At 44.0% G+C, this 27,146-nt stretch overlaps 1 protein-coding gene across 16 annotated transcripts in view; it reads left to right on the plus strand.

The window, feature by feature from the left end:
- NFIA (nuclear factor I A) overlaps positions 1–27,146 on the plus strand; it is a 237,751-nt gene that overhangs the window by 137,739 nt on the left and 72,866 nt on the right. For all 16 annotated transcript variants that reach the window (XM_032446323.1, XM_032446321.1, XM_015870733.2 and 13 more), the window contains 3 exons: positions 11,665–11,739; positions 20,180–20,297; positions 22,792–22,919. In XM_032446323.1, coding sequence (XP_032302214.1) covers positions 11,665–11,739; positions 20,180–20,297; positions 22,792–22,919 — 321 coding nt within the window. The remainder of the gene's footprint in view (positions 1–11,664; positions 11,740–20,179; positions 20,298–22,791; positions 22,920–27,146) is intronic.

Consider the following 27,146-nt stretch of genomic DNA (forward strand, 5'->3'; position numbering starts at 1 on the left):
TATTTTTGCCTTTATTTCTGTATTTCAGTAATGCAAGCAAAGAAGGAATGGAGAAGAAATGGCTGTTTATGCATTCATTACAAGCCATAACAGATGGCTTTCCTTTTTACCTGAGTTGCTTTAGTTTAATGTGAAGGTCTCTCTGAGTGGAATTCCCTTTTCATTTTCACTCTTTCTGCCTGCTCTACTGCTGCTGACCAGCAAAGGTTCTGCCTTTCACATACAGCCAGTCACAGTGTGGCATTTGCAGGCAGAGTGCTGTTAGGACACACCTGGTGGCTGATCCAGGGAGGGTGATCCAGGCTGGTAAGCACGATCCAAATCTGAAGTCCTAACCCCTGCGCTGTCTTCATATTGTCCAAAATCCATTCTGATAGGACATGGGGACTCCTCCCCACTGCCACGTTTGTGCATTCCGGCACATCACACCATGCCATGCGAGTCTGATTGCTGAGGAGGAGTCAGAGGGTCTGAGAGGCAACGTGCCCCACCTCTGCCGTGTCATCCTTGGAGGCACCTCCCATAGAACCACCCTGTCTGCCACGCATAGGATCAGCACATGAAGCTGGGTATGGAGGGAGAAGGTCCTTCTCCACCCCTTCTGTTTGCTGTGTCAGTCTTGAATCCCTCAAAATGCACTCACAGCGAATGAACTCAGGGGCCCTCTTTGGGCTACAGCCTGAGCAGTTTACATAGAGAGACAGAGAAAATAAATTTGGTCCATGTTCTAGCCTGACCTTGGCCTGAACCTGCGAAAGTGAATGCCCCTATCACACCAACATGTGTCTGTAGAAGTACAGTAAACACAAATGGGGGTCACTGGCCCTCTCTGTCGTGCAGCTCCATGCCAGGAGTCTAGAGTTTTGGGCTGTGCGCCCGAGTACTTGTTAATAAATGTCCATTCTCCATCTGTAAAGGAATGTAGACAGGGCATCCTGCCCTACAAAACATAAACTCAGAACAAAACAGAAAGAGAGTCTCGGCTGTGCGGAGATCTCACATCCACCAGTCTCCTCTCAATGGACCGACCCTGCTGCTTTGCCTGGGCCCGGGGGACATACCCACTAACACGCTGCTGGTCCTGTTAGCGTATTCACCTGCCCCAGCCTGGGTGCATCCCTCTTAGAGGGGTCAGCTGATGAGCCTGTAAGGCTTCTTCAGTACTGGAGGAGGCAGAGGCTTGGTGTAGTTCAGAGCAGACCTAGATCGAGTCAGGGATCTCCACTGGAGGACTTGTGCTGCTTCTAGGCCTGTATGGGCTTCTCGGCTGCCTAGGACTAGCCTTCCTGGGACCAAAAGTTACCCAAGCCAGGAGGTTGTTCTGCTGTGTGAGGAATAAAGGAGCCTTCTGCACAGAAAACTCCTAGTGGTACAAGGGAAAGAACAATAAGTAAATAGAGCAGTACCATTTGCATAGATTTTATTGTGATTGAAAGTTTGCTGCTGGTGTTGTCAGCAGATAAGGTGCAAGAAGCAATTCTGGGGGAGAGGAAAGCCCACGTGGAAAGACGGAGCTGGCTGATCCCATGACTTACATCCATGCCCAGAGCCCTTGTTTTAGAGTTGCTTTCATGCTATCTAATCTTCAGCAGATAGTTCTTCAGCTTCCACTATTGCAGTGTCCGGCCACAGTCTTTTCTAAGAGTGTTGGTGTGAAGACAGAGGGGTGCCAGGAAGGGAGAAGGAGAGGAAGCAGCTGATGCAGAGCCAGATTTGTGTCCCATCACCTGGCACAGCAAGGAGGGCTGCTGCCATCACCAGCCCCTGCCCTGCCACCTCCTCATGGAGAATTCTTCCACGTGCTGTCAAAATTAAAAAATCACACCACTTTTTATAGAGCTCCCATTCTGTGTCCGCAGGGGTTCGGGCTCCCTGGGCTCTGCTCTGAGCTGTGCACGTCTGCGGAGCATGTGGAGGACACAGCTAGCTGCCACCACCGAGGGAGGGCTTTATGGATCCCCAAATAATTACAGCATCACTGAGTCGAGTTGTATAATTTCTTGGCAATATACTAATTAAAACTAGGTGTTTATACAGAACGCTTATTTAAACTTAAGGCTTATTTAAGAGAATCTACATACTTACAATCACTGTATATCACGGCTTTATTGAGGACCACATCTTTCATGCAGATTGAATTCTCAGGCGTGGTTATTAACATAAACGAGCCCACAGCTTTCTGCTCATGACTGAATACTTCCACTGCATCTGAATCACGCTGGTATTTCATTTCACCATCTAATATTATTTTTAAAATCCCACATTTATTTTTTTTTCCTCTCTGTACTATGGCAATTAGGAATGGCTCTGTGTTTACTAGGAGCAGAGTCCAGCAGAGCTGAGTGTTTAATGTGATGAGCAGTGTTAGGAGCTAGCAGAAAAGTCAGATGCGTGTCGACACTTATCAAAGCTGTTCTGCTGCTCAGAATGACTGTTCGTGATACTCGTTTCATGATAAACTTCCCCAGAACACGATGTTACTGGAAAAAAGAGATCCACTCTCAGAAACAAGCAGGTGACACAGTTGAGTCAGCAGCTTGCAACAGTGACACAGGCTTACGTTCATGAAAATCCCCACTGAACTTTTGTCTTCTGCATGAGCCTATTGCTGCCGTAAAAGCTGTTGCTGCAGAAGTGCCCCAGTTCTTGTGTTCTCTTGGTACTGCTTAGCAGAAATCTTCCCACCGCCCTGATGAAGAGGGAGATTCCTGGGCTCAGAAGTTGTAATAGTCACAAAACTTTCCTCCTCCATGAGTGAGTCGCTGTGTAGATGCTAGGGACTGCTGGTGCTCGCTGGGGGAAGTGGTAAACATGGAAAAATAACAGGCCCTGTGGAAACCAGACAACCTACCTCCCGTCCGAGGGTTTAATCACTGAGTCGAAGCGTTTCCCCGTGCAGAAGCATCTCAGCATTCATAGGTGGAGAGCACCTCATGCTGTGCTTGAAATATCAACTGGATTTAAAAGAAGGCTTTGTGCTTTCCTATGGACCTTTCTTAGCCTCCTGCAGATGGTCCCGTTGCTGAAAGGAGACGTGCCTTGTGAGACATGGAGACCTCCATGCTGCTTGTTGTGCTGCCCTAATCCCGCTTTCCACCCATGAAGGACTTTGCTCCTTAAGCCTTTACCCTCTTTCTCCTAAATATTAAAATTATTTTCCTGAGTGTCATACCGTATTAAAGCAGAATGAAAATGGGTTTAACAATTGCTGGCATGGGGCTTCTGTACAGCATGTGTGTCACAAATCATGTCACTTTTCAGCAATAGGGCTGCTGCCAGCGGGAGGCTCAGAAATGCTCATGTTAATCAAAAATTTTAATTTCAAATCAAATTGACAGTTTACACATGGTGAGAAATGCTTCTCACCATGTGATATTTCAGTATGCTACACTGGGCAAAATGGGTGCACTTTCCTGTTAAGAATTTTGACTGCTGTATCTGCAAATTTATGGGTTTCAGCGTATTGGGTATGGTGAGTGGTTGATCTAAGGGAGCCCCTCGGAGAATAGGAGACAGAAGGGTTTTCATGCAGCCTGGCACTGGTGAGCCGCTGCTGGCACATGCTGCTGGAGAAATGACAGGTATTCAATAAACATCACTATGGTTAAGAGGAAGATTTAAGGGAGGGAAGGGCTGCGGTGCTATAAACAGGATTTGAAACAAATGCGCTTATTTCAGTCCATGATTAGTCTGAATACCCAAGTATTCCACACCAGTTTTTAGGAATCTTTACATTTATTGTCACACAGATGTTTTACACTCAACATCATCAGTAGTAGTGATGGTATTAACGCTCTAGAACAAATTCTCATTTGAGGTAGCACAAAAGCAAGCAAGCGCCGCGCTCATCTGCTGTACGTGACATGGCATTCATCCCTTGGTGTGAGGAGCTGTGGGTCGTGCTTCGGGCATTGTCTCCTACTAACCCTCAGTCCTCAGAGCAGCTCCCTGCAAATCCACAGACAGAATCTGGGTGGGAAAACTGTGGCTGATGCTTGGGTGGGAGCAAGAGGAGTGAGGACAGGAGACAGAGCACATGCAGCCATTGCTCTTGGAATTGGGGCTGATGTGAAAACACAAAGAGAAATAACTCCATACTATGATTTCGAGGAGGCAAGCCTTTTTTTTAATTATTATTTTTTTTATTTTTTATTATTACTCTTCTTGTTGTTGGCTGCCATAAATATTCCATAATGATCATCCTAGTTAGAATGCATCTCTCTTACTTCGGAAGGCTTTCGAGGAGCTCGTTATTATATCAGCTGCCAAATGAGTATGACCATTTGTAATGATTTTTTCTTCTTTTCTTTAGTATTTGCTTTTTGGATTGAAGACCTGAAACAGAAATATGCTAATTTAAGACATCTGTTGTTTTTCAAACTATAGGCCCCTATCGGTATTAATGCAGTTAATTTATTTATCAGATTGACTATATGGTGGAGATGGAGATTCTTAGTTTTTATCTTTACTTCCAAAAATTGCATTTAACTGATTTCTCACCCAGATGAGTTTCGAAAAATACCCCATGATGTTAGATGTCATCAAAAATGAAAACCACACCACATCTCATTGATCTTGGAAAGACTTCCATTGTGCAAGGTCCTTAAACATGAACTTGAAGGGCTTTCAGTGTTTCGAGACCATTATCTTCCAGGGAAAGGAGCTATCCTTGTGTCCTCTGCTTGGGCAAAGCCTGACATGATTGATTCCAATCTGTGATCGGTTCATTAAGAGTAATAAGTTGCCATTAATTCCAGTATCTCTGTACTTAGATATAAAATGAGCTGTGTCTCCTAAGAGCTGAGGCTGCTGTGGACCCGTGCAGGTGGTGCCGGTGACACAGCCAGGCTGGCACCACATTTGCTCAGGTCCGCCTTTATTAATTTGCAGCCCAGATGACACATACTGAAATAATAATGAGGTGGTGCTATTATTAAGGATTCCAAAATGCCGTGAGCGTGAAAGGCTGTACATAGTGAGACTTTGCACGTGGGTTCCCCTTCTCATCCGTAACACCCATCTTTATGTGTGGATGTACCCGGCGCAGGCATTGCACATCATGCAGACCAGGCAGGGCTGAGCAGCAGCACCAGGCAGAGTAAGACAGGAGCAGCTCCGAGTTTTCCTGTCTGCTACATGCAGACCATTTATCTTAAAAAAAAGGCAAATGATTTAGCAGTGGTTTTGCATACTGTGAAGGGTTAACAAAACTTTCATTATCACACTCTATTAAGCCAGGACCAGGAAACAATTTCTAATCAACACTCTGATCTGGGCAGGGATTGTGCAGTCTTTTGTAGGAGGCCTCAGATCTGTGTTCTCTATTCTCACATGCTCACTTCCAGCTGTTGTCATTGAAATCCCACATAATCTCCCCGGGTCAAAGGGCAGTCATCCATGACTGCCGCTGTTAGGAGGTTATGCTGATTTCTGTTGTCAAATATTGGCCCTTTTCTCTTTCAATCACTCCCATTCTACTTTTTTTAACAAGAAAGATCCAGCCTAGAATTGTATTACATGACTTTAAAGTCTTAAAAGTGTTCCTCTATTGTACTGACACGACATGCCCTGGACGGTCTAATCCATTCTGCCATGGCCACAAAGAAAGTTCTGGCGCTTCCTAAATCCTCCGCCAGCACCAGGTAGGTGAGCTGGGGAGAACAGAGCCGGCGTGCTGCGGGGGCCACTTACTTCCTAGGAAAATGTGTCATTTGGCCAAGGTGAGCTGTTGCTGTGGCATTAAAATTAAATCGGAAATAACAAGCTGAAATACAAGCGGGAGTGTTTGTTGGGGAAAAAAAGAGAGGTTTCGGACCCACCATTAATGTATTATGTTGTGCTTAACTCTTCTATAAAAAGTCCGTGAATTAAAAATGTAGCATGATCTACCACTAAAGCTTTATCCTGTACAAATTTGAGGAGTGCATTTGGTAAAAAGCCATTAAATGAGGCTATTATGCCGGCTCTGGAGATCTATATATGGGAGATCTATATCTGTTAGTAAATGCAGATTTGGTTACAGCTACCTTTTGTACTACGGGTACCACTCCACGGTGCCTTCCATCTGAGCCAGAGCGGTGAGAGCTCAGAGCCCTGCAGGCTTCAGTCCCCACAGTGTTTCAAATACAAAGCAAGCAGCACAGGTTCTCGGGATGCTCACTGCTGGGGTTCCCCCAGCCCCCACACCTGCCCTGCAGGGAGAAGGGAGGTGAATGCATCCAACACTGTGTGTGCACATGGACATATTGCAGAGTGAGCTCATCCTGCTCCCTGTGCGTGCACATGGACACCTCGCCATGCCCAGGGCTGTGATTCTTGAAGGAATGCAGACCCTGTGGCTGCAATGGGCTGGTCAGCCCATGCTTAGTGAACTCCCCTCCCAATCAGAGTATTAATGTTATGAAGGCCTTGACTGACATGTATATATTCTGTCTTTTGCTTTCTGCTGCGGAATGCAGATTAGGGCTCTCTCTGTCACTCACACACTCCTTCCCAGTGCTGCTGTGGAAAAGCTGATCTTTTGGGAGTCCTCGGGGTGATCCGGGTTCCCTCTGATAACGTCTTCTCTCTCAAGGCCTGCGTGTGCTGTGTGATACAGACATTAATTTTCTAATCAATACTATTGCTTCACATTGTTTGTGAAACATGGGATTATCTAGATAGAGGATAAAACCAAAAGGAATCAAGTTGCACTTTGAGCAGAGAGGGCTTTTCTTTTAATCAGGCATTTGGTTAAGATAATAGGCTTGAGACTCTAATTGATTATTACTATTTTAAGGTCTTAAGATGGCTACGTATCGTGAGATGCCAAACATAAAAAGGCTTTAGAAACTGCTTTGCTGCTAGTTTGGGGGACTTGTGGTGTGGTTTCAAACTACCGACAATGAATTTGTTTCCCAAAAAGCTGTTCTCCAAAGCTTAGTGCATTGTTCTTAGGACTGCAGAGGAAGAGGAGTAACCAGATCTGGACTTTTTCATTTCCAAAGGCTTAACTCTTCCCCATTATTCTTTAATTTTGGGTTTCTGGAAACCAGCTGTATCTCCCTTTAGAAAATACCTCGCATATTTATGGTGCGATCTGACTGTTTTGTAATGAAAATAATATTGTGGGATTACACAAAGAGACCTGCTGATTAAATAACAATAATACCTTGAGCACCTTGAAAACATCTTCTGATATTCAATTAAGAAACAATAACCCAGTGAACTTTAACCTGTAGACCATATTCAGACCTTCTACATAAAAGTAATTGCATCAGTCATGATTTTCTCAAGCTACAACACAAGCTCTTGATTGGTCGATCAACGTCTGAGACTCCTTTTTGCAGCATTAATTGGGAAGGCAGACAATACTCTCCCTGTAAACTAGATTTTAGGACGAAGGTTAGTTGCCTTTGTACACGTTTACTCATTGAAATCGGAATGTTTGCTTAATAATTCAAAACAAATAGCATTAGACAACAAGTCCTAATCCTGATGTCTCCTCTGCCAGAGTAAATTAGGAGAAAATTAGGTGAAACTTCATTTGATCAGTGTAGAAAGACTTGTTTAAAATTTCTTTGAGATCAGAATTAGGCTTTAGCAATTCAAGCCTTTTCTTCTGGCTCTTTTACTGGGATCTAAAAGAATATGTAAATCGCATTATGAATTTTCTTCCCAATTAAAGCAGTCATCAGGATGTGTAAAGACGGTTTTCACATTTTACTTGCCATGACTGTATTGCATCATATTTGTACATGATATCAGATGTGTTCTTGGGTAGTTCTGAGTTTTCATTAGTCATTATCCCGATCTGCTTGACTCAGCTTGGTCTCATGAGACAGGGTTTTTTGCCCCAACTTTTTCTAGGGGAAAAGAAAGAAACCATCCTCAGGAGGCAAAGTGAGGTCTTGTGTGCTGACGTAACTCCTGCAGGACTAGACTTGGGTTGGAAGCAAAGATTCAACAATATCCTAAAGTACCCGCCTAGCTTTGTCAGCCCATCTTTCTTTGTCATCCTGGATAAGCATGTGCTTTAGTCAAGCACGGGAATAAAATGAAGCTCATGCTGTCACTGCTTTGCTGAGTCAGGGCTGCCTTGGCTACCCAGGTGTCTTAATTTATACCCAGAATTTCAGTGAATGGGCTCCGGTAGTTTGTTATAACGTGAGTAAAAATTCTCTCATCCTCATTTTGAACACCTGCTCTCCTACCAAAACGTGACTGTCACACAAAGCTGTAGTGATAACCAGATCACATACAGCAATTTCTACATCCTATCTTTGGGATATTTAGCAAAAGTATCACTGTGCACATTTTCCAGTAAAGTGCTGTATGAGAAGTAAATCTTGCAAGCTTTCAAGATGTTTAATCATCTTTTCAGTAAAGGAGCTCTTTAGTGCTCACATCTGCATATGTAATTGCTTGACTTTACCTATATTTTTCTCACTCAGAGTGAAGCAGCACAAGCAAATTGATATGGTTTTGCATTTTGACCTTTGTTAATAGGTGCAGAATGTTTCCTTTCCATATTTTGTCAATCCTGATAGCACCCAGCCGTTCTTCATTGGCTTGTCAAGCTTCTTTATCATGATTCTCTCGTTCTCTTCTTGCACTGTTATCTCTGCTCAGCAAAACCTGCAGTCTTAGGCCTGGATTTTGCAATCTGAGCCGTACAGGCAAATCTTTAAACTTTCATGGAGTTCTACTGAACTGCAAATTCAGAGACCAACCATCCATCAGAATGAGTTCAAGATACAACTCTTAGCCAAGGGCATCGCTTCTGTGGGTACCAAGGTATTATAAATGATTGGCTAAATGAGTCCCTGATTTCCTAACGTTTATAAGTAAACAACAAGTGGCAGAATTGTGAAATCCACCTTTCATTTGTGAAATGTTTATTTTCAGCACTGGAGGATGAAAATCTAACCACTCTAGTTAGCTGCTGCTGTTTAATGATTGCTATTACGTGAATGCACATAAGAAATGTTCCTACAGAAATAAGCAGGCATTTTTGGTATGCTCAGCAAAATCAGATGTTATGAATAATAGGAGTTACCAGGTCCAAGCTAACTTAATCAATTTTTCTCATACACAGGGGTACCCTGAGACATAGAGTGTATTGAAAGCCGTTATGCTGCATTTTCATGTCTGGTTTTGCCTGGGCTTGCTAAATTCAGGCTGGGGTAGCCACACAACAGTTTTTACTGGATGATTACGAAGGGCTTTAGGCTTTCCCTTTAAAAATAAGCCATCAGTCTTACGGTCACTGGGATTTATTTCTACCTATTTAAATCTCACCTTCACTCATCGTGTGCTAGGAACCTGCCTGAGAGATGCAGGTAGAAGTGGACACCGGAGCAGAGCCAGTATGGTACATGGTGAAAAAAACCCAACACGTGACAGATGTTCATAGTACTGCTGAATGCACTTCTGGAAGTTGCTCAGATACCGTCATGATGAGCACAGTGTGAGAAGTTACATAGCATAGGCTGGCTTCCCTGTGAAGGGCTCTGCGGAGTAGTAAGCGTCCTGGCCCCCATCCAGCAAGGCACTTAAGCATATGCTTAATTTTAGGCACATGAGTGGTTTCAGTGAAGACCTAAGAGAATTATTTTTAATTCACAGATCATTTAATTCAATAGGCAGGTCTGCTGCAGCATATGAAAAGTAGGTCTTCATATTAAAAATACTTGGGAAATTGTCAATGAGCAAACATTGTGTAGGGCCAGCAACCGTCTCTAAAAAGCAGAATGATGCAGTCATCACCTTTATTGCTGCAAAATACAAAGCAGATGAGGCAAAGGCATTTACAATTATCCGAGAGCTCTTTCTAAGTGGAAAATAAGGAAAAAATAAAAGCTTGTAGGAACGTTTTCTCATTTGAAGTAGAGAAAAAATTTATTCTCTTGCTGTAAATAAAAACCTTGTTTGCAGATTGAGGAATTTGTTTGTGTTGAATTTCAGCATCAATTTCAATATTTTATAGTACATTTATCTACAGCTGGAGCATGACAGATTTGTGTATATTTATATGTTTGTGTACATAATACATATGTATATACACATACACAAGGATGCCCAGAGATATACATATACACAGTCTGAGAACTCATCATTATTGCTGAAGTTAAAAAAAAAAAAAAAAAAAAAAAAAAGTGCCTGATGCAGAAACTTGTCTCAAGTCTGTTAGCTTAGCAACTGCGTTCATCTGGCATCAAGGAGCCTCTCGGAAGCAGGGCAGGGTCTGTCTGCCAGGGTGCAGATTTACCGGAGACTGGGAGAGCCACTGATCTCCCCCAGGGCCTCCCCAAGCCTTTCCCTGACCTCAACCCGTTGCCTTGTGCAGTCCCGCATGCAAAGTGCCTTCCTTGTGCTTCGTGTTCTGCAAGAGGAAACGGCAGTGAGATTCGTTTCTTTGGAAACAGCCCCAAAAGAAAGGCAGAGAGAAAACTCGCATTAATCCTAAGGCTCAGCTTGGTCTGAGGAGGTGGGCAGGTATTGCTGCGTGGTGCAATGTACTGAAAGTAGGGAAATCCTGGTGCATCTGACAAACAATTAACAATGGAGCAGATGGTGCCCCTGCAAAACATTCAATAATATATGTGCGCTTGTTGTGGAATCAGTGACTCTAAGTAGGACAACCTTAAAAGGTACGCCACTTATCCCGCGGGCAAGCAGGACTTTACAGTCCTTTTAATAATCTCTTTATCCTGCGATTTCTCCTCTGACCCCGATTTCAAAAGCAGGAGGTCAGCCTGGCCCCGCCGCAGCCTCTCATCAAGGTCCAGCGACGCCCCGCGTGAACCACCGCAGCCCACTCGCACGCCTACCCTGGGCAGCAGCCTGGAAGCTGCTCCTTTTGTCATTGATCATAGCCGTGAAAATTAAATGAACATTTGGTGGTAGACATGTTTTCAGAGAAGAAGGAAAATAGTGTTATGCAAAGTGTAATAACATTTTGATACCGAGCGTAGAAGCATTCCTTACACGGGGGGGGGGTGAGCGTGGATGGGTGCACCCCGGTTCCTAAAGGCAGTTCCGAGTTCCAGCTTAATGCTTTTCCTGTGCATAGATTTGTTTTTTGTTTTTGGGGGTTTTTTTTTGTTTGTTTTTTTAATGAAAGCTTGTTTTAAATATTGGGTTTTCTTGATGGGAAGGCACTCGTTTAATTTTTTTCACCAGCCTCTTTTTTAAGATTTTCCCAGTGGAACCTCAGAAAATGAAGAGTACATCTTTAAATCTTGTTTTGTTTGAATGAATGGGTAGATAATCCTGATCAGATGTTTCTTTAGAGAATAATGTTTAAAACGATTATGGAACTTAGCTGTCCTGTCTGTTTCCTAGGTACAGTATTTTCATTTCTATTGTGAAGTCATTAGGGGTCATCCGAGGTAACCGTTTATTAAAATAGTCCTCTTTTGTTTCAGATTTCCTGTTGAGATGCTTTAACATGTAAAAATCTCCCTGCTGATGTGTCATGTTAGCTTTCCTAACCTCTAGATAGAAACCACAAAGCAGCCTACGTAGCTGTATGACTAGTTACCCACCTACATAAACAATAATTACTGCTAAGTGGGAAATTAGATGTCACATTTTAAGTGTAAATGCAAGCAAAGTATTTGAGAATACTGTCATTAAATGCTTGAAGCTAATCGCAGTTCTCTCACTCTGTTTGTTTTGTAGGACATTTGGGCTTCCAGGACAGTTTTGTCACATCAGGTGTTTTCAGTGTGACCGAGCTAGTAAGAGTCTCACAAAGTAAGTATCATCTGGTGGCTGTTTCGTGTGGTTTCTGCAATCCCAGGTTCTTTATCACGTCCCTTCTCCAGTTCAGAAACAGTGTCAAAAATTGAGAGTCCCTCCCCACTGCTTATCTCTGGGGGATGCTGTTTATGTGCTACATTCTTTAATGTGGGAAAACGAAAGCTTGTAGATTAAGAAGGAAATTGATATTAAACAACAAAAAAAAAAGTGCTGCAAACTTGCATGTGCAAGTTGATGAGCTGAGCTGGTGCTCAGCTGAAAATGGGCAGCCCCTGTGTGAGGGTGCAGAGACACGGCTGAGCAGTTCAGCTTGCTGGTGGATTTCCTACATGATCCAAAGGCCATGATCACCAAACCCAATCATTTGTGTGCTTCAACCAGGAATTTTTTCGTGCCACTTCTCCACATAGCATTCATCCATTCTATGTACACTGTACACCTGAAAATTAATGAACTTGTAAGTAATGCCAACTACTGAACCATCTGAAGATGTAGGATTCCAGTTGCTCAGGAGCGCAGTTCTTTTAGTTCTTGCATTTTCCCTTAACTGTATGGAATTCTGTCTTGTAGAAGGGTTTGTTTTTTGACCTTTAAAGAATGCTAATGCCCCCAGTATGAATGACACACTGCAGCATGATCATTACAGGCTTGTCGATATTCACTAACAACAGTGAATTAAGAGTACCTGTCACCACCTTGTTCCATTGATCAAAGGCGCATTGATTGTATTTTGCTATGACATAATCCAGATGGTCCAAGGAGAGAACGTGGACAACCTCTGATATGCTGAAGCAGGGCTGTAGGTACCAGTCCTCTGGGGATCTTCTCTGCAGCCATGCAGGAGTATTACATTCCCACCATTGCCACTGCTCTAGGAAAACCATTCAACTGCATGTCCCTTTCATACCTTAGTTTTGTAACCAATCCATTCAGTACAGCCAGTGATAAAAATGATTCTCCTGGATAACAGGAATATTTGAATATATAGCTCTGAACGTACAGTTAAGATTCTGGGGCTGGAAACTAACTGGCACAACCCCAGCAAAGAAGCTGTGGTTTTGAGTCAGAACACTGGCTTTCTGTAAGGATTTTCCTGTTTTATTTCCTCTTTCAGAAAGGCTTGCACTCCCTTGTAAATTGGCTTTCTAGTCAGAAATAGGAAGCTGCAAGAAAAGCACAAACAGTGGGAGATATGTGGGTGTGAGAGGTATATGGACAGGAGAGAGAGGCAGATTAAAATTTGAAGCTATTTCTTCTGAGTTCCCTTCCCTGAGAACTGGTGGGAGTTTTGTTACAAGGACAAAGTCAGGAGGACTCAGAAGTTTGTAAACAGTTCACTTACTTACTGAAGTGCTTAAACAGGGACTTTGACATCTAACTTGCTGTGCTACATGTACTACCTTGCTGGTACCTGCAGCCATGGTGGACAAAGCCATGTTCTCTCCAGTCTCTGAATGCCTCCCTGTCATGTCACATTACCCCAGTGCGACAGCATGAGGCTTTTCAAGCCCAAAGGATTCTCCCTCCCCCCCTGCATGGCATCCCACTTCACCACAATCTTATCTTCACTGTAGGAGCACTACACAGCAGAACTGCCTCTGGACTCTGTCAGCCATGCTTCATGTGTGCAGGGGACAGGGCTGCTAGAGAACTGCACTGCTTCAGGACTTACAGCTGTACAGCCGTCCCAGTCCCAACCCCCCTGCGAGTTTGGCACTGACCTCATGAGAGTCATGTTTCCTGCTTATTAGTTTTCCAAGATATTTTATTGTAACTAAACTAAAACATCATGCATCAAAAATCCTAGCATTCAACGTCTTTTGCAAACAAAGTATGAGCTGCGTCTGAGACATTCCCTCTGCTTTCCATTGAAATGTACCACCTCCAACACGGAGGGCAACTGCAAACAGAGAGAGCAGGACGGGCATGAGCTTCATCTAAAATAAAAAGAGGTGATGGTAGTCAAAATAAAAAGATCCAGCTCTTTGTCTGCCCCAGGCATGGGCGTTTGCACTCTTTCTCATGGGCTCTTCAATAATCCTGGGAGGTCAAGACCTGTGTTTTATACCCTGTCCACAAGCCAGCACCTCTACCAAAAATAGTCTCCCCAAAGCATATCGGGATAGCACTTCAGAACTGACTCGGAGGGAAGAATGCCAGCAACTGATTTAGCTGCACTGCTTTTGATAGCACCCTGGATTTTCCTTGGAGATGTCCCAGACATGTACTGACCAGCCGTAACCTTGTTTACTTAGCGTGGTCTGAGAAGTCCACAGACTGACATACCATGGCTACCCAGTAGGATTCATTTAGTGTAGAGTCTAGCAACAAATTCCCAGCGAAGTCAATATGAATTTGCATGCTAATATTCAAAGAATAATTTAACATAATGGAGCAACAAAGTAATTGCTGCATATTTGCCTAAATTGGCATGTAAGGGCTTTTAAAGAGTGTGCTTTTCAATATAACTCTTGCTGGGTGGTTTATGTATTCCCATGTCTTCATTTGAGACCAGATCATGAGTCATGCTGGGGAGCTCAGCTTATGAGCAGCCATTATCCAGACCCACCGGCAGCTATTAAATCTGTAGTTTGAGCAGTCAAAATGTCCTCGGTCTGTTCCCCTGGCTTTTACTTTGAAAAAAGTCCTTGCATCTTTAAAACCATCTTGGCTAGGGAAGCAACCTGCCTGTCCATAGCAGCCGTCATGTTTAGTCTCTGCTGCCTTCTCATGTGCTCCTTCTCTGCTTTCCAGAGGTCATCTTTGTGTATGCCTGTTGCCATTATCCTTTCCATGTTTGCTTTTGATAATATAATGATAGAAATATGTGATTTCCCATGGTTTTAACTGGCTTGTGGCTTGCTGCTGATGTCTGAAGTTACTCTTAGGAAATATTATTGGGAGCAGTTTGTGTTCCAGGTTTATTTATTAAAGTTCTCAGAGTTGAGCATGGCATGGAGTCTCAAGTAGTAGCCAGTTGTATCAGTCATGCAAATCTAAGGAATTAATTAATCAAGCGAAAGGTCAGCTGCTACCATTGTCTATCTTATCTATCAGTTCTGATCGTCACACTTTCTGTGGGCTATTGAACCAGTCTAGACTGCTTTGGTAACAGAAACCTGCTTTCTTCAGTCCTGGAGGTGGAGATTTTCTTTCGACATGCTACCCAGCTACTGAATCTTGCAAAGCCCCGTAGAATAGAGAAAGTAGATCATTCATGTTCACCTGAAAAGCAGCTCATTCTCTCTTCATCCGATCTGCTGTGGATGCTGCAGACCAAGCTGTCTTACATTATTAGTAGACAGGTGTGAGCAGCTTTGGAGGTGGTGTCGGTCCACCCAGATACCCTTCATATAGTGGAGAAATTTGTTCTCCCATCTCTAGAGAGGCTGACACCAACATTCTCAGAAGCAGAAGAGTTGAAGATGTTCATTTTTGTGGACTGAGCAGCCTGTTGTTGACCAAGCAAACCCTGTGTGCCCTGAGTAGGAAAATACCTGCATGAGAAGGCCCTCTGCAAGAGATGCTGGCTGGGGACTTGGTTGCTGCTATTGGCTTATGGTCCCATTGGGTGGGAGCCCATACTTGGCAGAGGCTGGGGGGCAGAGGCAGGGTTAGTCACGGTTAGACTGAGTCTGCACCATGTGCTCTTGTGCAGAGAGCTGCTGGGAAGATCTCCTCCCTTGGAGGTCCTTCAGGCAGCCAGATAAACTGCGTTGCCCAGGATGTGAAGAAAGATTTAGGATTTATGAACATTCGCTAGAGCCAAATGAAACATATTTGTTTTGTGCTGTGTTATTTGTCAAAATGACATCATTCCTCATGCTGATAAACAAGGGAATTCTCACTGCACCCTGGACTGAAAATGCCACACTTTGAGTTTTAAGGCGTTAGCTGCGAGCAGTGAAGAGCTGCAAGGAGCAAGTGGGGTGACTCCTAGTCCCTGTAATGAGCCAGGGAAACCACAAGCACACAAGCATACATACAAGTTGCTCACCACTTCTGTATAAACACAGAAATGGTTCCGCTAATTATCCTTGGAAGTTATGCTAATTCCGCAGGTAAGAGGTGATTTTGTGGCCAAGGCATTTGGAGGAGCCGGGGATCCTGCAGCACTGAGGCTGCTGGCACAGCGAGTGCCAGGCTTGAGGCAGCCGCACTGTGGTTGGCGGCTGCTGCAGAGCCAAGCATTGATGGAGCGCTGAGCCAGGTCCTGGCAGGCAGCAGGAGGCAGCGAGCTCCCCGGCTGGGTGCTGCTGGCGGGGGCTGAAGCTGGTCTCACTGCCACGCGGGTACACACATGCAAGAAGTGAAAGTAAATTGCTGCCACTCCCAGCACAGAGCGTGGATGCAGCGGAGGAAACACGACTTCCTCCCACCTCTCATCAAGAGGCCAGGCACAGCCAAAACAAATTGTGGGGAATGTTCTGCCAGCCCCACCGCGAGGTGCAGGGTCTGGGCCAGGCAGGGCTGCGAAGGGCTGTGAGGACACTGCTGCCTTCTTGCAGTCTGGGAGGGGAGAAACTTTCTTGTGCTGAGATCCCAGCGCTGAGTGCGTGAGGGAAAGCCACGGCATCGTAAAGCAGCCCTCTCCCAACAGCAGCCTGTATGTTTTCTGCTATACTAAGCATTGCGCTAGTGAAGGTTGTTAAAGAAGTCAGCAGCATGAAAATTAACATTTTAAAAAGATACTCTATATTCCTTAGCAAAGCACTGCTATCCCAAATATTCTATTTGAGCTTGGCTATGAGAAGAAGAAAAAAAAGATTATAATAAAAAATAGACTGCAGGCATAGAGTGAACAGTTGCCGTGACCTTGCCTTTTGTATGCCATTACACAATTCAATGGCAGTCCACTCAAACCTTGCTCTCGATCAATATCCTATTAAAGCAGCACAAAAAGTCTCTATAAACTTAGTGGTTAGCTATGTTTATAAATGGAACTCAGCATAATTAGATGGTCAATAGCGGGCTGTACTTGTAATTTTAAAATGAACATCACACATTTCATATCTGTTGTATTCAGCGCAGCCTCTTTGTATCTAACGGTATGGTGTGTAGGAGACAATGCCTTGCAAAAAAAAAAAAGGGAAAACAGATCCCCTTTCCTCTCTGCATCAGCAGCGCTGTGTTTCCCTTTGTTTATGGAGTCACAACACAGGAAAAAGTTTATTAGTCAAATGTCATGTTTCTCCTGTTTAACCTTAAACACATTATCACTTCACTGCAGTGTTACACGTGTAATGATCTTAGTCATATCCCAGCCCCTCATAAAAATAAATACGTAAAGATGGAAAAGAGAGAAGCTAAATATTAACATGACTAAAAGAGAGTGCCATGTTCCAAGGAAGACAAATGCCAGCCTGGCTGGTTTTATTTAGTGGGTTTCCTGTTCTCTAATTTAATAAATTTTTCAAAATAAATATTCCAATTGAGTTAAGTCAGAGGGCTTTTTGTTAATTTCTCTGTTATTTTTCTTGACGTTTTGGGCGAAGATCTGAGCTAACAAGCTGGCAGTGAGGGAAGGGCTGACAGCAGGGGGGAACGGCAGCCTGGGACTGGGATCAGCCCCTGCAAAACCCCCACATGCTGACCTATGGGGCAAGCCAGGCCTGCCTCCGACACGGGGCCTTCCTGTGGGGCCAGCAGCCTCCCCAGTCCTGTACCCGTCTGTGATGCAAGGGAAGAGGGGTCCTTCCTCCAGCAGCCCTGCCGGGACGCAGTCCTGGCTCAGACATGGAGGTGTAGAGCATTGTTTGGACTCGCAACTGACCCTTCAGATATCTTTTCCTGTTTGGGAGATGTTCCTGAGCTATCAGGTGGTCACTTTGCTGCAGTGTTTGTCAGGACAGAGGGCAGCACTTTTTTAGTGGCAGTGCAGCAGTGAGCAGATCAGGCCCTACTGCCCGCTGAAGTCCAGTGCAGGAGGCCTGTAGTGCTACCCAGCTCCAGGGCTGGAGCTGAGACACAGAGCTCACAGCCCTCCAGCACTAAAACCTCTGCAGAGGAGCATGCAGGTTGCACGCTGGCTCTTGCATGAGGCAGCATTGTTTGGCCCTTGATAAAGAAAGCATCCTTCTTCATACTTGCTACTTTGTGCATTAGCAACACTCTGGTTCTACCCCGCATCTCTTCTGGAGGTACATCTCACTTCTCTTTAGGACCAGTGCAAGAGTTTGAGCAGAAATGTCCAGGATCTGGGGAGAGAGGGGTAGCAGAGGGAGGTGAGAAGAAGTACAGAAGCATTATCCAGATAGTATTTTTTCTTCTGTATCTATTTGGAATGCAGCTGCTTCCTACATCTTGCAGTGGTTAGGAATGACACCATGCCTCTGAAAAAAAACAGCACCTTGATTTGGTGCTTCCCTTCCTCCATCTGGGAAAGAAAGTCTGCTTAACCTGGAAGTTGGGCTTTGGTAGGCAGAGGGTGCAGAGGAACCGAGCAGCGAAGGGTTTGCAGAGCAGAAATCTGTTTGGCAAGGAAGTTGCTGAAAACTGTGGAGTAGATGCTGCAGAGAGTACCTTTATGATTGATTTCCATTCAAGTCAGACTGACTGCAGTGTGGTCATTTTTCTAACCCATAACTGCTCACACTGCAGCAGTCTGCTATCTGCAGGGTGTCTGAATTATAGCAGTCCATGTCCGTGCTACCTTTTACACAAATTACTTACACTGGTTTCTTTTTCCATGCAAATTCATCAGTTTTACAGCCTCTCGTAGCTGCTGTCAGGAAACTGTTGCAGAAAGCACAAATTGATAAAACGAGTTAATTTTACTGCGCTTAATTTTTCTTTCTTTTTGTTAACACACCCTCTCATATACTCAGTATACGGGAAGCGTATGATAGTTAAGGGAAGATAACAAAGGGTTTGAGTGTTCTTGTCATAAATTACTTCCCAACTCCGTTCCTTTTAATGGTCATTCCAGATTTTTTCAAGTTTTAATAGCGTTGTGTATTTTCCATCTCATGCTTTTAAAAGTCCACGGCTATCCAGGCTGTTCCCTTTCTGTCTCAATGACGTTCTTAAAAGATCCTTGCCAAACAACAACTAATTGTCTTGTGGGGATGATGAGGCAGCTGCAAAACTACATTATTCCTCTGTCAAATCTGACATTGTGAGCTCCTTAAGTCTTGGGGTGAAATACTGGCCCCATTACAGTCAATGGCAGCACTCCCAGAAGGCCTGTGTTTCAGCCCAGACATGTTTGCTGGGTGATACGAGCTATCCTGTCTTCATTTCCTCACTCCTGCCCCGTCGGAGTGAAAGATTTTTTCGTCTTTGAAAACAGGCCAGGTTCTCAGACCAAAGATTAAACTTGGCTCAGCATCTTTGTGTGGCATTGAGACTGCTTCGCCTTTGTTGCTGTGAATCGGGGCTCTCAGACAATACGTTCCAGGCCAAACTTGTGCTTTTTATTGTGCGCTATGTCCTTTTTTTCAGATGTCTCTGAAATGTGAGAGAAAATCATGATCTGTAATTGTCAGCTTCCCAAGTTGCTTTGTCCTGCAAATAGCACTGGGACAGCAATAGCAGCTATGGGACCGCATGCCGTACAGTTGCATTTTTTTGGGAAATGCATTATCCATTGACTTTAACATTAGACTCCTCTGTTCCCAGAAGATTACAGCACGTGGGGTTCATAGGCTTGTGCTTGAAAACTTTAGAGTGTGTAGGAGCTCGTAATATTTTAATGGAAAACCAAGGCTTTAGGACATGGAAATGAAAGGCGTTCATATCCCTTACAATAAAACTTAGGTGCTGGGTAATTTAGTGAGAGGTGAACAGTGGAAGGTAGTCACCGGATAATGTTTCTTTTGAGGCAAATGTCTCTTGCTTTGATTTAGCTGGAGGAGAGACCAGAGCAAAACTCAGCTGCTCACAGGCAGAAGAGGACTTGGGTTTCTCATCTGCATTTGTGCTTTCTCCGGGGAGATTTGTAACCTCTTTGCTTGGGGATGTACATCACGTACACTCCAGAGGTCCTGAGGTGTGTATTTCCCTGCCTGTACTGCAGGCAGATTATGCCAAGCACACTACAGGGATGATGCAGCCTACTCGTAACTGTACTAATAAATGCGGTGCTGTCCTAAAACAAAAGCAACAAGTTTCATTAAATGTTAGAGTTATATTAATAGAAAAGCAGAGCTTGAAGAAGCTGAATAGAAGTGCTGTTATAATTGTGTGTTTTTTTCTTAAAGAAAGGGTATCATTGGAGGAATGTAAGAAAGAGTCATGGAACATTGTATTCTGGATAAAATTTACATTTTCTTGATTGCAATGCCAGTTTCCATTAGCATTTCTTAATTTCCACATCCCACCTGTTCTCATTGTGAAAATAAACACACACATGAGGAAGGAGAAAATGGTTTTGAAGTGCAATTCATGCCATATTCACTTGAGTTACTGACTGTGCTCTCTTTTGTTTCCCCAGCACCAATAGCTGCAGGAACAGGCCCTAATTTCTCCCTCTCCGATTTGGAAAGTTCTTCATACTACAGCATGAGCCCAGGAGCAATGAGGAGGTCTTTACCTAGCACATCCTCTACCAGGTAATTTAATCTCCGCCTACTGCCTAGCTACTTGGAAACTCAAGCAAACACCATTACTCATCTGAGAAAGTAACCATTAAATTATTTGACAAGTTGTTTGGGGACCTTAGGATGGGAAGCTGCTTCAGATTCATGGAGCCAAATGTTCACCTGGATTGCTGCTGAAGTTCTTTTTGTGTATACAGGCTTTGAAGGAAATCAGTTGTGTTGCCCTGTGTAACCTCTGGCTCCTGTGTTGGTGTACTGAGAGAAGCTCTGCTGGAATTGTTGAAGTTTTAATGGAAGAGACTTGGGAGCATATTGAGACGTGTCACTTTGTCCCGGCAGGACAGCCTTAAGATAGACTTATATGCATCCTTGATCTTAAAGTGTTGTCTCTGAGATCAACATAAGCTTAGAGCCTTACCCTATAACGTGGGTATATGCATCTAAATGCAATTTCAAATTGCATTTAGAAATTTGTGACTCATTTACTTGAAAATGGTGAATGGTTAATGCTGGCGATTATAGAGTCTCACTGCTGTTTTGGCTTAGATGCCACCTACCAGACAAGGATATTTTTTATTTTTTACCCCATCCTTTTACTTTAACCATCCATGAGATTAGATTTATAAACAAGCTCAGTCACTCTAGTAGTCTTGAACACTATTAAAGAACCAGATTGATTTTTTTTCCCCCACAGCCAAAACAGATCACTTATTTCAAAGACATGACAAGAAAGTCTAACTTCAGCCCAGGGTTGTTTTACATTTCTATCTCAGTCGGCTGTGCCACCAGCTTTGCAGTAAGCAAGTACACATGTAGGAAGGCTCTGTAGTTTGAATACAGCCATTGTTTTTGTTTTCTAAAAAGAAAAGCTTTGGAAGGATGCTCTTAGCCATAGCTTCTCGCATCTTGGAGCGATGGCAAAAATGTTTTCCATCTTGCACTTAGTGTACACCAGGAAGCATGGTGACTAAAATTTCCATTACACATCAGTTAAAAACTTTATTCTCCTTCTTTGCATCTAAACTCTGCACCCACCCTATGTTGAGTGCTCATCACCAGCACCGTTCTCAGGTAGAGTTTGATGGTGACTCCCAAAGATGTGGGGTTATTAGTGTTACTTAAGAGCGCCGCTGTTGCTCTTCTGTTCTTCTGCAAATAGCTAGCAGTGATAAGGACCTAATTATAAACAGCACGGGTAGTTAATAACTTGGTAATATGTTTGTTTTCCTCTCATTAGGCTGTTCCCAGGAAGAAAAAAAGTATATTTCTTAAATACACAGACTCAGTGGAATTATCAGGCGGTAATTATATTGTACGCACACAGTTTCCCCTACTGACACATAACAATTCTCTAAATTAAGGAATGGCCAAACCTACATTCCATGCATACCACAAGAACTGTCCTTCCTGTTTCTCACCAGCTGCTTTCTGGTACCTGTGCAGACCTTGGGGTGAAGAGCTGTGTGGAGGCTGCACATTTTAGACTAGTAGAAATTGGAAGATTTTATGTCTTTTAAATATGTTCCCTCTATAGAAAGGAGCCTGTTCTTGAATGCTTTAAATCTTAATAGAATACAGATTTGGGGTAAAAAGTGAGCTGACACAGCCTTGGAAAAGTACTTAAAAGAGAAATTCTCAGTAATGTCCCCACGCAGTCTGTACAAGTCATTATAGAAAACAGAGCCAACCTGAATGTCTTTGGCTTTGGGATCCTCTCCCCACCAAACTGCTGACTCTGAGTCAGCGACCACCAGAAACCACTGAGAGGGCTCTTCTGTCCCCTGAGCCATGGGGAAGGGAGGTGTGATGTCTGACAAGGGTCAGTACTGGTCAGAGTTACCTAGTGGGGCTCCTTATGCTTGGTGGCAAACACTTAAGGAGTAAAATGCTTATGCTTGTATGATAATGTAAGCACATGAATCACTAATGGATTTGTCCACCTTTTACTCATCTACACTTCTTAGGAGACTGAAATCTGGATTAATTAAACAGCTACAGTTAAATGAAAATATAAGTTTGGAGGGACCCGTAATGTGTGGTTCAGAATAAGCTGTTCAGAAAATCTGACAATTAAAATGACTTGCGTGTCATTAACATATTCATTCCAATTGCAAAAATCATGCAATAGAAATTAAATTCTTCTACTGACCTCTGTGTTCTCTGAAGAATGTCCTACTTTTTGACCTATAAAAGCCAAGATGTTAGACTGTCTCTTAAACTGTTAAATTAGCACCAGTTTAGGGGCTCAGTTCAGACCTATGAGAGGTTGTTTGTCTCACATCGAAGCATAGCCATTGAAAATAAAGCATATCAGAAACAAAAAGTGGATGGTTGGAGGCTGAGTGGCTGTGCAGGACTTGTACCTCCCCTTCTCAGGACCCTCAATCTGCTGTCTTTCCCATAAGCAGATTAGGCTCAAGCAGTGCTAGCAATCTACCTCCCAAAAGAAGTGCCTTTGTTCCTTCCCACATACGTAATATTTATTATGCATTTTTTGTTTTTTCAGCTCTACAAAACGTATCAAATCTGTGGAGGATGAGATGGACAGTCCTGGTGAGGAGCCGTTCTATACAAGCCAAGGGCGCTCTCCAGGAAGTGGCAGCCAGTCAAGTGGATGGCATGAAGTGGAGCCAGGTAAGCCACGGCTTTCAGGAGCCTGAAAACAGAATTGCTCAGTTTTATTATCAGAATACAGTGAATGCTGAATAGAAGGTGATCTATTATCAAAATCTGGTAGCTTCTCGTGAGAAAAGGTCAGCCTAATGAAAATGCTGTGGTGGTTTTATTGCTCCTGCAGCTGCGAATGTTTCTGTATTGTGTCACTTCTGTATTTTTGCCAAGTATCTTAAGTATTTAAATAATGTAGCAAGAGATACGCTGTCTTTGTCTGTCAAAATGTCCAGATTCAGTTCTGGGATAGCAGTGACATTCTCTTAGCAAAAAAGCAGTACCTGTCTGGGGTGTGTCCCACCTTTATCCTGTTAAAATAAATATCCCCAAACTCATGTAAGGCAGAAGGACCTTTTGAGCACTGTACAACACTTGAGGTCACTTAGTAATGACGTTTAAGAGACTTACGATCGTCTGCAATACCATGAAGTGTGATTGGAGACTTCGTATCGCAATGATTATCACTTGGTATTAAACTCCATAAGCTTTAGGAAGCAGCTCTTCTGCTTCTTCTCAGTGAGTTTTTGTGTGTGATCTTTCTTGCTGATCATCTTTTGGGTTACGTTGCATACTCAGCTGTCTGTTGGTCACTTCTCCCGTGAGATGATCTGGGTGCTTATTACTATTGCAAATCTTTTTCTGGGTCACTGCTACATATAAGGTGAAGCTGATGTCTCTATTTTGGTTACAGCTGAATATTCAAATATTTATTGCCAATAAAAATAACAGAGGTCTTATTTGTTAGATAAACACAGGCAGTGCTTTCATCGCACGGTGTTTGAGAAGCCTCCCAGTATTGAGAAGGCCCTCTAAGCAACCCAAAGGGTCTTTTGCAACACATGTTTTTTTTCCTTCCTTGTTAGTTTGGATTTAAATTAGTATGGTTTTGGTTTGTTTTAAAACAACACACGCTTGTCCGGGACACTGTGTATAATGAACTATACAGCACAGAAAAGTAAATTCAACCTGAACAGCATTAAAATCAGGTCTGTTGGCACTTGGCCAGCCACCTATATCCTTCATCATGTAGGAAACATACCCACAGCTTTCTCTAGAGACCCTGTCAAACAGCTGTCCTTTACTGCATGCCCAGAAAGTCACCAAATTTGGGCTATTCCAGACTGGGAGGGGACTGATTCCCGTGCCTGAGAGCCCTTGGAGGATCCCCTGCCAGCTGCCCTCTCTCCTCTAATGAGGAGGAGCCAGCTTGTGGGCCCTTATTGACTGCAGATGTGGCACTTTGGCAGGAGCAGAGGGTGGACCTGCAGGCAGACAAGTGCCAGGCTCCCTGTGACTGCCGTGCCGCCGTGGTCCCTGAGGCTCTGGTGCTTTCAGTGAGGTGCCCTGCTCCTTGGATGCTAAGGGCTGTTTCCTCCATCAGCTCCAGCCTCCAGATGATGTAAGGCAGAGCTTTACCTTGTACTAAACTACGCTGCTCACGGAGCGGCAAAAACATGAACAAAAGCTCGGCGCCCATCGAAAGGAGAGATCACAACCTCTTCCACAGACACAGATGGCTAAATGCTGACTGGTTCACTGCTTCTACATCATTGTCAGACTGAAGGCTAGCTCCCCCCAAAGTTTGGGGTCCTCTTTATTAATGGCAAAAGCTCTTCATTTGTACAACAGCCAGAGGTTGGCTATTAATTTTGCTGTCACTTCTGGTGGTTTTCCCCACATGTGGTCATCACCTTGGTCTCATCTAAGTCCTGCTTAGATAGTGGCACTGCAGTGCTGAGCTGGGCAAGAAGAGAACTTAAAGCCTTACACACATGGGTGGGATCAGGGTTTCAAGCTGCACCACTACTCTCTACCCACTGGGTGCTTATCACAGAGGAGCAAAACTGCCCATGTCCTGAGGTTCTCAGAGAGGCACGAACAAGGCAGAGAAGGCATTTCCTTCCTCATGACCTTCCTCACAACAGAAAAATTCCAGTTTCTGACCAGGCTTGCCTGTAAAATGGCAGAAAATCGCCTTGCAACATAAGGAGCCAGGTACCAACTAGATGTAGCTTAGATTCATCAAGCTATCTATCACTGTCGCAGCTGAGAAGAAAAAGAGCTTTATCCTGCCTGCGTGGGATGCAGTTTAATTCTTTGTGCTATAGCCTTGGCCACACCCTGAGACTTCTGCCATGGCCATCAGCAGTATGTACCTAGTACAAGGTGCGCCCCCCACAGTAACTGAGGGACACATCCTGCCCCAGTGCAGCACACAGCTCTGTGCCTTACCACACCTGCGCCCTATACTGACCTCTGGCCTCTGTGTTTGACATGGATGCTGTGTCTCCATAAACATAAAACATTTCATGAGTCTTCAATGGGGCATCTGCCTAGAAAATATAATGGTCACCTGAAGGCCACGCGAATGATGTTAGGATTTATGTGTTACCTGGTGTCTTGCCACCCTCCAGAAGGGGTGGAACCCCTACTCTGTCTCAGACATGCTCTTTCCGACATCTCTCTTGTCCAGAGAAAGGCCTTGCCATTTATTTAACTTACAATCAAAAACCATGGCTATTTTAATGTACAGTAATCTCTGAACTTCTGTGTTTAGCCTTTTCTCAGTGAAATTCTCAGAAATCTAAAAACTAAAACCATCTTTTTGTTTTCCCTGGCTTCTCTTCCATGCGGTTCTCTTTATTCTGTGTGGGATAAGGCATATATCAATGGTGCAGAACGATGCTGGTTGTGAAGGCAGGCTGACGTTTTGTCCTGTGCTGGCAGAGCAGTGTAAGCCAGGTTTCCAAGCTCCATAATTAAACCCTGTCCTTTGGGTTACCAGCCAAACAACGGGAGGAAGAAATCAGACCAAGGAAAGGAAGCTTAGACTTGTCTGTGGGATGGCTGTTCTGGCTGAGAGGGAAAGTTCAGAGAGAGGAGCCAGCAGCCAACCTCCCAGCCCAGTAGGATTCACACCAAAGATAATAATATATCCTTTGGCTTTATTACCTTTGAGTAGACTGCTTCCTCACAGGGGATTTAGATTTAGGCAGAGATAGCTCCTTGGCCTATAAGCCTTGACAGGTTTATGGGAGTGAGAGGATGAATATTCTGTCTATGTGTGTTGCATTTGCTTAATTCTGAGGTGTGCACATGAGAAAAAGTGGGGACTATGACACAGGAGCAAACGCGGAGCTCTCTGTATATCTATGCCTCTATGGAGGGAGAGCAGAGCTCATGCACAGAGGGCTACGGCAGAAGGTATTGCCTGGGACAGTGAGGGGAAATGAGGCCCGCATGGTGGTTGGAGAAATGCCACACTTGAAAGAGAACACGGCACAGAAAAGAAATGGAAAAGGAGAAAACAATTTCAGACCATACAGAGGGGAAAAATATATAGGGAAAGAAAAAAGGAACAAATGCCAGGAAAATAAAGATTTGACTTCCTAGAAAGGAAATATGAAATGGAACATGTGAGCTCCTCATAGAGAGCACTCCAGGCAGAGGGTTATTTACCGCCAGCCGTGACTAGTCACTCTACATCTGTCTCCATTTTTTTCTCTTGAACAAATTCCCTTTTTGGATACTTTCTTCCTGCTTTGCTTCCCTGTGATTGCCCCTGTAAGTGGTCTTTGGAGGGCAGGCTGTATACTCAGAACATATGTGCAAACTGGCAGGAGAACAGAAGAGGACAAAACCACTCTGTGTGCTATTTAGATTAGGCAGTGGATGCTTCCCCTGTGCCTACTCTTGGGGTCTCCGCTGCGTGCAGAATCCATGCTGCACCTATTGTCCAGCCACACTCCTTCCTCAGAGCTCTGTCTTCAGGAGGTCCCCTGGGGCTCCCAGCACCCCAACATCTGTTTCACACGGAGACCTTGCTGGGCATAGGTCCTATCTGCTTCACCCACCAGCAACGTGACCTTTCCATTCTTGGCATTTCAAACTCACAGTAATGAGCGGAGGACTCAGCCTTGTGTTTTTTACATCTAGATGCTTCTTGCAAACAAGGATATAGCACTCTCCTTATACGTCAGATGTGACAACCAAAGCAAAAACTGACATTAATTCCGTGTTCTTGTACTGTACTCCTTGAGTCTCACATCCATTTACCTGCACTCGAAAGCTCCTGGGGAGCTCTCAGGCCTAGAAAGGCTGGAGTCTGCCAGAAAAGATGAATTTCCTCTCAAAACAGGAAGGCTTAGGAAGTAAAACAAAGCAGACATGTAGTAAATTACTTCTGCTTTT

The sequence above is a fragment of the Coturnix japonica genome, chromosome 8 (assembly GCF_001577835.2).
Source record: "Coturnix japonica isolate 7356 chromosome 8, Coturnix japonica 2.1, whole genome shotgun sequence".
Lineage (NCBI taxonomy): Eukaryota > Metazoa > Chordata > Aves > Galliformes > Phasianidae > Coturnix > Coturnix japonica.